Below are 11334 nucleotides of genomic sequence, written 5' to 3' on the forward strand. Positions count from 1 at the left end.
TTGTTGTGATTAACAATATTTTGGGAAGAATGGAGCATCTTTAGCCCATTATATTTTTCATTATAAAATAAAGTTTAGAGCAAAAATGTTTGAATATTATTCTATTTTTTATTTATTAATAAAGTAAAAATAGATTTGTTTTATAAATAGAGTAATTTTTTATTTTTTGTTCATCATTCTATTTTTCATTATAAAATATATATATATATATATATATATATCATTAGATTAGAATTTAATTATATTATAGAATTATTCTATTTCAAGAAAAAAATAGAGCAACATATTTTTAATAAATAGAGTAATTAAATATACATTAAATTAGGTACTCCATCGGTACTCAAATCTCAAATTCTTGAGCTTCGGTTATGTAACCTCTCATACCTAATTTGTGTATATCTTTATTACAGAACTACATGCCTTCTTTTTAAAAAAAAATACTAAATAACACTACTGTACTACAGTATGTGGTAACTTTCAATGTGAGATCAAGACACCAGATGCAATCATTGCTGCAATAAATCAGAAATGTGTGATGTAATTACCGCATGTGTAGACAGTTGTGCGATTGATAACACAATTTTTAATAAAATACAGAAAACGTTATAAGGATTTACAAGAACAATAAAAAAGAAGAACAAATTATAAGGGGAGCTCACAAGTTATATACATATAATAACAAATTTATAAGATCGATATGATTGAAACGACACAAAAGAATCTGAACCGCACGGGAATGTAATAATCAGCTATCGAAATAATTAACCATTTCCTTGAGAAAAAAACAAGGAGCTACGTCGATGTGAACGCAGAAGGAGTCCTCGTAAGAAGTGCTGTGACGACATGACATAAAATTGTACTAGGAAAATACGAAACTAAAGACAAGAACGGAATCAGAGCTCAACAAAATATCTATCAGTGGAATCTATTGGAGACCACAGGAAGAAGTATGTATATGGTTTAGTGAAGTACCTTCTAATCTTCCACACATGATGGATAACAAGCTCAACACAACTTAACGGGTACCATAACATAATTAGAATCGTGTGTGAAAATTTAACTGGTACCATAAAATAGCTAGAAAACGTATGTAAATGTATATGAAAATATGCATGGCTCCTCATACGCCATTCACGGAGGTCATCAATGGTCGATGAGCTTAGAGGATGGCATACAGGGAGCCAGGCATACACATCTTATACAACTACACATATGCATCTATGTATGTGTCCTGATGCATATAAATGCTATTATGTATTGAAACTAATTTCCCAAACCTGGATCTATTTACGGTAAGTTATCTAGATCTACACCTGGACATGCATAAACAATAAGTAATAAATATGAAGGAATAGAAGCAATCTAAAGCATAGATCGAGATTTGAATGTACTAAAATGGAATTGAAGAAATTCTTTGTTCTCTCTCTCTATGAGGTTACTGTTCTTGAAGACCTAAATGAGTATTTGCCGAAAAGACAAAAAAGAAGATGAGAATCAACAAACCAAATGGGGAGTGAGATTGGTGATCCAGAGAAACAGAGAGATACTGAAGGTGATTGAGAGAGGAGGAGAAATGGTTTATATAAAACAATTAAGGATGGGATGAGAGAGGTACACATGCATGTTATGCAGATGTACACATACATATGTGTAGACAAGAGGCAAACAAATTAAAGGAGCGGTGTTTGGGTCAAAAAAATAAAAATAACACATGAAAAAAGATTAAAAAGGAACAAAGGGAAAAAGAAAGACCCACAAGAAACCCTAAGGAAATGGCAAGAAAGAAGGGGTAAAGGCAAAAAGCTAAACTTAGGGCAAAAATATTTCTTTTTGGTTAATTTGTTTAGTCTTTTGAGAGTGAAACAAGGATTACTTGTGGGGTTGCTTTTGCGTCTCATCCTCTCACCACCTCACTAAATATAGACATCCATACACATCACCATCCAGATCACACATGCATGAGCATGAGAGATATCATCATGGTGGTGGGTATGATTAAGTGAGAAGGACATAATTAAAGGGAGAGGAGAGAGAGAAAATTATTAAGAACCCTAAAAGAGGAGAGAGTGGGTTTGAAATCTCCTTTTCTGAGTCTGGTGGTCTTAAAAAAGCTAATGTTGCTTTTCTCTTCTCTGAAGCTCATTTTGTCTGCAAGTGCTTGGATACACATGGATTCCTCCATCTCCTCCATATTTCTCCACACTCCAATTTTTATTATTATCATTTCAATTCTGAATATAAATTCATTTTGTTATTTGATATCTCTTCTATATACATGTCTTTCACATATTGGTCCTATGCATATTGTTTTTTCACATTTAAAGGGCTATAGAATATCTCCAATGTATGTCTTTATATATTTTTTTTCTAAAATAGAGATTTCTATTATAGAAGTGAATTTGCTCAAATATATGATTTTATAATAAATTTTAGAAGTGAATTTGCTCAAATATATGATTTTATAATAAATTTTATCTATTTTAGAAAAAAATATAGAAGAATGTTATTTTTGCCTTTATATTTAGAAGTGAAAATAACATATCTCTATATTTTCTTCTTTAAATAGAGAAAATCTATTATAAATACATATATTTGAGCAAATTCACTTCTATAATAGAGATTTTTTATTTTAGAAAAAAATATAGAGATGAAAATAGAGGTGAATTGAAGATGGTTTTATTAACCGGGAAATATATGGTGCGCTTTATATCAGTTGTCCACTATAATAATGTAACAACAAACCATGACCCATAATCTTGCAACTAATTAATACGAGTAGTTTTTATACTACTAAAAATATATACACTGACATATTGCCTTCAAGAAAGTATGGAGGGAAGGAAAATAATTGTTTAAACTTTAACCTAAGATTCTCTCTTTGACTCTTCTGTTTAGGCTAAGGAACAATCCATAGTGTTTACTACCTAATCTTTGCTGTACTTTTGTCTACCCACCAATTATCACATGTCTTTATAAATATATATATGCATGCGCAAATACCCTTAATTATATATTTTCATATTTCTTGTATGCTTCTTTGTGGGTTGTACGTAGATATATTCGCTCACACGATCTATGGAATAAATAATTGTAAGTTTGTGGACCATCTGCATCGGTTGAATTCTGTGAATCTATTTTCTCAAATATTTGGTTCTAGTAAATAAGTTGCATTCAAACAAAAGGGAATGGAAAAAAGTTACATTCATATTAGAAGTCAATTGTACTAGTGTGTACATCATTCTAAAGACTTAGATATTAAATTAGATTTTCATGCGAATTAACCACAAAATATTCTAGTTCCCAAGATATTTGTTGATGTCATATGATGTGAATGATGATGATATATAGTAAAAGCATCAATCGAATTTAGAGAACAATTCACCAAAAGGGTATATAACCACAGTGGAATACTTATAAAATGTGTTTACAATCAAACGCATATAGCCATAGACAAATGGGATAACCACGTTTCACTGTGTGTGTTCTTGATATAAGAGTCTTATATAGGTAGCATAATGAACCCAAGTTATTGGAGATAATAGTAGGTAATATTAAGGACCTAACAGTCGAAGTAAAAATAGCAATGTTTCAAAGAGCAACAATGAATGTAATTACATGGTAAGCATTAGTTATCCCTGACGATTTTCTTAACCAAAATTAATATTAACGGTTTCATATTCTATTCGAGGAAGCATTACACGAAAATGAAGGGTAAACATTACAAAAGACTCAGGGTCTGACTGGTTTAACCGCAGCGGTTGCGGTTGCGGTTGCGGGAGTTTGCGGATGCGGGTGGTTGCGGTTTCTAGCGGTTTTAAGAGATTTGTACGACTGGTTCTGCGGTTATAAATTTGTGCGTTTGCGGGATACTTATGACTGGTTAACTACCAAATGCAGCAGCAGTTAAATAATAAATTAACAATATTTACATTTTATACAATTATAAAAATATCAAAAATAATAATATTATAATAAATATAAAATTTATATTTAGAAAGTTATAGTTTAATTTTTTTAAAAATATAGAAAATATTTTTATTTTAAAGTTTTATAATATTAATTAAAATTTAATTGATATATTTTAGCATTTTTATAATTACAATTTAATTTTTTTATTGAATTTTTTTATTTTTGTATTTATATTGTTTTGGAAAAAAATAATTTTTTTTTATCCTCCCGCAAACGCCCGCAACCGCAAACGCTAGTTGGAACCAGCTTTTGAATTTATGAAGTTCAGAGCGATTTGGAGCGATTTGGAGCAGTTTAGAGAGGTTTGAGTGATTGTTGCAAAACGCCAGCAACCGCTACCAACCGCAAAAGCTGCGTTTGCGGGTGGTAGAGGGAAAACCAGTCATACCCTCAATCTCACAAACGCCACATAAGAAACATACTAATGTAACAAACTAACAAGCAACAAAGTTATTTATACTTGTTCTACAGTTCGCTAAAGTTACCACCATGTGCTTCCCTAGAGTCTCTATAGATTATTAGAGAATTCAGCTCATACTGACCGCTTAGGGCATCATATTTTAAGCGAAAAATTTAGTTGTATATAGGGCATAATTTTTTTTTTACATGAATAACAAAGACATAAAATTTTAAATGAGCTTAGGGCATCAAGAAAAAAATGAAAATATTGGACCGGCACTGAGTCATACATGCCAAAGTTTAAGTTTAATGAAACATAATTTTGAAGCTCCCTCGAATGGGCTTCATAATTGATCAAACTAATATATATTTAAAGTCAGTGATATTCATCAGATTATCGATCTTAATTGAGTTCTCAGGCTTGTATGAAAGTGGAGCCACAGATAAGATTGGTGGTATAATTAAATCTCTCCATAAAAACAAAAACTGGTGGGAGCAGTTTGGTGGTCCACGCATTAGTTAATCTCTAAAAACATACGCGATGTAATTAACTGTTCAAGACAGGATAATCATCATAATTAGCAAACTAGTTACCAACTAATAATCCACACCCTATACATTTAATACTCCATCCGTTCTCTTTTATTTGACGCTCTACAAAAAAAGAATTTGTGTCAAAGTATTTGACATTTGTCAATGCAGAAAATAACACTTTGTGACTTTTTCTACCCTTATAATTATCAAACAAATTCAGTCAAAATAATTAATTTAACATTAATGAAAAGGGTTAAAATAGGTATTGTGTTAACTTCCTTAATTCATGTGCAAAGTAGTAGAACGTAATATAAATGAAAACAAATGGAGTATATAATTTGTAGTCCCAAAATACATTGTTTTAAGATCAAATTGAAAATTGAATTGTCCTTAAACCAAGTTAATTTCTACCATAATCGTGACATCCCTAACCTTTACTTGGATGACTTTTTACCCAAACTCGGAAACGTCATTTAGGGCCTGACTGGTTCAAACGCAACGGTTGCGGTTGCGGTTGCGGGAGTTTGTTGATGCGGGCGGTTGCGGTTTCTACCGGTTTTAAGAGATTTGTACGACTGGTATTGCGGTTAAAAATTGGTGCGTTTGCGGGTGACTTATGACTGGTTAACTACCTAATGCGGTAACAGTCAAATAATAAATTAACAATATTTACATTTAATATAATTATAAAAATATCAAAAATTAAAAAATTATAATAAATATAAAATTTATATTTAGAAAGTTATAATTTTAATTTTTGAAAATTTATTGAAATTGTTTTACTATAAATTTTATAATATTAATTAAAATATAATAGATATATTTTAATATTTTCATAATTTCAATTTTAAAATTTTTATTAAATATTTTTACTTTTGTATATATATTGTTTTAAAAAAAAAAAAAATTTTACCCTCCCGCAACCGTCCGCAACCGCAAACGCTAGCTGGAGCCAGCTTTTGAATTTATGAGATTCGGAGCGGTTTGAAGCGGTTTGAAGCGGTTTAGATCGATTTGAGTGATTGTTGCAAACCGCCGACAACCGCTACCAACCGCAAAAGCTGCGTTTGCGGGTGGTAGCGGGAAAACCAGTCGCCCCCTTAATATGTTGAGTTTAATTGTGAGATCTTTCTTCTTTCATTTTTAATCATATGGACGTTTCATTTTTTAATAGTAATGAAATAGAGAGAATATAAATATATATATATATATATTAAAACTAATACTATAAAATATATTTATGCATAGAGGTTTTTATTAAAGATATAGCATAGATTCAAATATTTTATGTCAATTATTTTTGAATTATTTAAAATAACTAATATAATAATTTATTTTAAACTTCGTTTATGTGTATTTTCACAGTTTTGATAATTATTGTTAAAATTCAGAAAGTGACATTGTTGAATTCTAATAATTATTTTTTATTACAAAATATTCAGTTCAAACATTTTTAATAGTTGATTTACATTTTACAGTCAAGCAATAGCTACTGCCTACTATGTCACCATGGGTTTCTTTTTTAATAAGCGGAATAACTGGTTGGTAGAAAAATTAGCGCATGGGGGGCAGCCGGTAATTGGGATCAAGATTAGAATAACATAATCACATATATATTTTATTATTTTAATTAATTTTTATTGTATAGTATAATTAAAACACACAAATTTTTACTAAAATATATACATATGAGTTGCTTTGATAAATGATTGGAAATATTCACTTAAATATTAAATATGTGTTTATTATGTTGATACCAACATATAACCTGTATTGAATAGTGTAAGCCAATAGATATAAGCGTGGGAGATGGTGCGTCTAATTGTCAGATCACTTCGATAGAATATGAATTATTCATTTCCAGATTAAAAACAAGAGTATGTGCAATGGATGGTTGAAAGTAGGCTTGGAATTCGTTTTAATGACCCTACTAGCTCAGGCTTTAACTTAATTTTGACTCCTTTTGACCTTTTATTGGCCCATAAGGCAATGGCCAACTTTTTGGGTCGACACGACTATTTAAATATTCGTTTGTGTTTAACTTAATGGTTCTTTCCTTTTTGTAGTTTAGTGAAGGATAAGTTTGTCTAGAATGGTATCAGATGGCTCCTCTGCTCAAATAATACAACATAGTTGTGATTAGTTCATTCTGTTAGGGCCTGACTGGTTCAAACGCAGCGGTTGCGGTTGCGGTTGCGGAAGTTTGTGGATGCGGGCGGTTGCGGTTTCTAGCGGTTTTAAGAGATTTGTACGACTGGTACTGCGGTTAAAAATTGGTGCGTTTGCGGGTGATTTATGACTGGTTAACTACCAAATGCGGTAACAGTCAAATAATAAATTAACAATATTTACATTTAATATAATTATAAAAATATCAAAAATCATAAAATTATAATAAATATAAAATTTATATTTAGAAAGTTATAATTTTAATTTTTGAAAATTTATTGAAATTTTTTTATTATAAAATTTTATAATATTAATTAAAATATAATAGATATATTTTAATATTTTCATAATTTCAATTTTAATTTTTTATTAAATATTTTTACTTTTGTATATATATTGTTTTAAAAAAAGAAAAAAAAATTTACCCTCCCGCAACCGCCCGCAACCGCAAACGCTAGCTGGAGCCAGCTTTTGAATTTATGAGATTCGGAGCGGTTTGAAGCGGTTTACAGCGATTTGAGTGATTGTTGCAAACCGCCGACAACCGCTACCAACCGCAAAAGCTGCGTTTGCGGGTGGTAGCGGGAAAACCAGTCGCCCCCTTAATCTATGGCCATTTTAATGCTCTGTTTTGTCATCTCTTGTGGATGTTAGTTTGCATCAGGTTCCTTTTTAAGTGTCCCAATAAAAATTCTCTCTGAGAGATTCGGATTGGTTCTCGTAACACATACTTGCTTGATACATCATCTCAGGGCACAAATTAATAATAACGTGAGCGTAGGTGAAAATGAAAAAAAATCAACGCTAACGTTTTGGACAATTCAACGAAGCCTTGGAGGATTCTATAGCCATGGTGAGATCAGTGAAAGAGTGTGGAGGAGCAGATGGTGGAGTCTAGCGTCATTGTGGAAAGCACCGAGTTGGAAGAACTCTTTAAGTAAAGGTTAACATATGGTGGAGACGAGAAAGCGAGTTTCAAGGCATGCCTTGGAGATATGGTTGGTGGACGTGTTGCTGAGTGGATTTAAGGTTTTGTTTAATGGGATTGGTGTTGTGGTACCTTAAGACATAATATAAGGATATATTATTTGGAGAGCACATCGGAGACTGAAGAACAAAAAAAAACTGAAAGCACTTCTGCAGTCGTTTTCTTCGGTTTAACTTTGTAGATGAACAGTATACTTCTCCTAAACATATATGTAACCCACAAAATCTTCAATCTCTATTTTCTTTCTCAATTTGAAAACTAACAATTAATAATTCTCCTAATCATATGAGAAAACAAAGAGAGATAAATCCAAAAGGTAAGCAGAAATGTACATCTGTAACTTCAACTCTTCCAACCCAATGCCTTTAGCTCGCTCTGCTTCAATTCCACATGCTTCCCTAGCCTGTAAAAATAACTAACATATGATCACATATCCTATACTGGATCGTTGTAGCTACCTAATGACAAATAGCTGATGCATAAGACAATCTTTCTCTACCCATTCCTATCAAATATTTTAACAAATTTCACTAATAAGGAAAACATAAGCAGATATATGCTAGCAGAAAAAATTACCCAAGATCTGAAGGAAGCCTGAATCCACCTATACGAACACGCTTTAATGAGTAAACCTGGAGCAAGTAAAGGCAAAAGAAATTTAGCATGGGTTTAGATATATCACCTGAAACAGATAAAAGTACCTTCGTTGAAACTTGAAAGTCAATATTAGAGTGAAAGCAAAACTGACCTCAAGCCCAGCATTTTTCACTAATTCTCTGACTTCATGGTTCCTCCCTTCATGAACCTGCATACATAGGTCCATACAAAACAAGTTAATTCAGCTGAAGAAAAAATCCATGCAAGCAACATCAAGAGGTTAGATAATGTCATCATGTATTTGATTTATAAAGTCAAAAGATGTCAGATCAAATGTTAAAATCTGAGAAAGGTTTGGAGAAATACCACAATACGTAGCCGTGCTCTTGGTATATCATGCTGCTTTGGCATCAACTCAACTGAGTCTGGGACACAGTGGACTCCTTCCACAACTGTCCCTTCGCTGATGGCCATTAAGTGCCGTTTGTGTACATCACCAGCAACCGTAGTAATATATCTGCCATTTCACAAAAACAGAAAATTAGAGAAGGGGACACAAAACCTTTGAACTACTGATATGAAACATATATTCCAAGGAAATAATCAAAGCTTGACCGAATAAAATTTAAGTGGATCAAAAGCGTTAAACCACAACATCTGGAATCGGTGACCACTATCACTGCTAAAGCTCACAAAATAACTCCGCAACCAAAGTGTCTATAGCCCTTCTCTTTAGTCTTAGTGCACCAAAGGTTCACAAAATAACTATAGCCTTTCTCTTTAACTTATCCAACCAAAGGTTCAGCAAACTAATGATGACCACCTAACTATGAGTAGAAATAGTAGGTAAAAAGGAATGTGAGAGTCGAGCTCACTCTTTTGGTAAACTAGATGAAGGATGTGAAAGTTTCTGTGCAAAATCTCCTGCAAAAAGAAGAAGATGAATTTCCTATTAGAAGAGAAACGTAGTCCACTGAATCAAAATGTATGAGAAACCAAGATATACAACACATGATGCTAACTCCTAAGTGAATACAACTTACCATCATTTGTAACTATTATCAACCCTGTTGTGGCGACATCAAGACGGCCAACAGTAAAAAGACGAGGTTTAGGAGTCCCTGGATTCCTTTTATCCTAAAATTACAAAGACTAAACGTTCAGGAAAAAAACCATATAACTGTAGAGAAGATAGCAGTTTTGTTTATTACCCAACTGGCCATGAACTCGTCAAACAAACTAACAACAGACTTGGTCTCTTTCTCTCCAGAAGAACAGATGTATCTGCCATGGTATGATTAAAACAAGAAACATAAGTTACAAGTAGAGTCAAGAAGCTACAAGTGAGAAGAGGTTATGAAGACGAACCCTTTAGGCTTGTTGAGAGCAAAATAAACCTTTGGAGGAAGCTTCTTGGGCACACGATTCCCATTAACATAGATAATGTCTCTCGTTGGATCAACACGAGTCTACAACATAAACAAAAAGTACTAACCTTTTTTAATCACATCATCATCTTCCCCCATTACAAAAAAAGGATTGATTTTTACCTGTGGAGTAGTACACAGAGAGCCATTAACAGTAACCTTCCCGTCAAAGATAAGCTCTTCAGAGGTTCTTCTCGACGCCACTAAAATCAAGAATCAATTTTTATAACCAAACTTAGTTATATACAGAGTATGTAAAATAACCGGTTGTAACTAACATTTAAATCATTGATAACCAAACTCTTAACCGGTAAATGTCAGTATCTACAGAGCATTTACATCGGATTAATTAAATAACCAGTTGTAACTAACATTTACACTACTGATAACCAAACTCTTAACCGGTAAATGTTAGTAATATACAGATCATTTACATAGGTTTAAATAACCGGTTGTAACTAACATTTTAACCATTGATAACAAACTCTTAACCGGTAAATGTTAGTATATACATAGCATTTACGTAGGATTAATTAACTAACCGGTTGTAACTAACATTCAAACCATTGATAACCAAACTCTTAACCGGTAAACGTTAGTATATACATAGGATTAATTAAAGAACCGGTTGTAACAAACATTTAAACCATTGATAACCAAACTCTTAACCGGTATGATTCAATCTAATAGTTTTGGTTTGGTTTATACCTCCAGCAGCAGCGAGAACCTTGCTCAAACGCTGAGGAGGCTCTTTGATATTCTCATTGTAATACCTTCTCGCCGCCTTTGAGAGCTTCGGCTCCGAGGATGTGGTGACGGCGGAGGAGGAGGAGGAGGAGGAAGCTTGTGGCTTCTTCTTCTTGACCTTCTTCTTAGGGTTCTGTGTGGTGGCGTCTGCGAGGGCGTGGATTAGCTGCGCGGGAGGTTGGGATTGGACTTTGAGTTTGCCGTCTTCGCCGCGGACGATCCAAGGGATGAAGAGCTGCTGGAAGGCGGCGTTGCCGCGAGGGGAGGAAGGTGTGGGTTTGGGAGGAGCGAATGAGATGTCGAATTCGATTGGCTCGGAGGAGGAGGAGGAGGAGAGGGCGCAGCGGAGGGTGCGGATGGGGAGGAAGCGAGGGACGGGTTTGGTTCTGAGGAAAGAAGCGGCGAAAGATATCGGCGATGATGCCACCGACGCCATTTTCGCCGATGAGGGGAGAGAGATAAGAGGAAACACTGTGTGGGCTTTTTATCCTTTACTAACAAAAA

General features: G+C 33.4%; 1 protein-coding gene and 1 non-coding gene across 2 annotated transcripts; both read right to left on the reverse strand.

The window, feature by feature from the left end:
- Positions 1-1086: 1086 nt before the first annotated feature.
- On the reverse strand, positions 1087-1213 carry MIR160A (microRNA MIR160a). The gene has a single exon (NR_120803.1). It is a non-coding gene; the product is annotated as a microRNA MIR160a (primary transcript).
- Positions 1214-8179: 6966 nt separating this feature from the next.
- Positions 8180-11334, reverse strand: LOC103867060 (putative ribosomal large subunit pseudouridine synthase SVR1, chloroplastic). The gene is made up of 10 exons (XM_009145089.3): positions 10792-11334; positions 10207-10286; positions 10025-10125; positions 9868-9940; positions 9700-9793; positions 9532-9580; positions 9023-9173; positions 8808-8864; positions 8636-8691; positions 8180-8462 (listed from the first exon to the last, which is right to left on the reverse strand). Exons 1-10 carry the CDS (start codon positions 11264-11266, stop codon positions 8402-8404), a joined length of 1197 nt encoding a protein of 398 aa, XP_009143337.1. The 5' UTR covers positions 11267-11334; the 3' UTR covers positions 8180-8401.

Source organism: Brassica rapa, chromosome A05, assembly GCF_000309985.2.
Source record: "Brassica rapa cultivar Chiifu-401-42 chromosome A05, CAAS_Brap_v3.01, whole genome shotgun sequence".
NCBI classification, from domain to species: domain Eukaryota; kingdom Viridiplantae; phylum Streptophyta; class Magnoliopsida; order Brassicales; family Brassicaceae; genus Brassica; species Brassica rapa.

What these genes read in the sequence shown, in the direction of transcription:
- LOC103867060 (XM_009145089.3), bottom strand. Translation starts at nt 11,266, where the DNA reads ATGGCGTCGGTGGCATCATCGCCGATATCTTTCGCCGCTTCTTTCCTC. An exon ending in GCTCTCAACAAGCCTAAAGG is followed by an intron (nt 9,941 to 10,024) that starts GTTCGTCTTCAT and finishes ATACCATGGCAG; the next exon opens with ATACATCTGTTCTTCTGGAG. An exon ending in GAGCACGGCTACGTATTGTG is followed by an intron (nt 8,865 to 9,022) that starts GTATTTCTCCAA and finishes CTATGTATGCAG; the next exon opens with GTTCATGAAGGGAGGAACCA.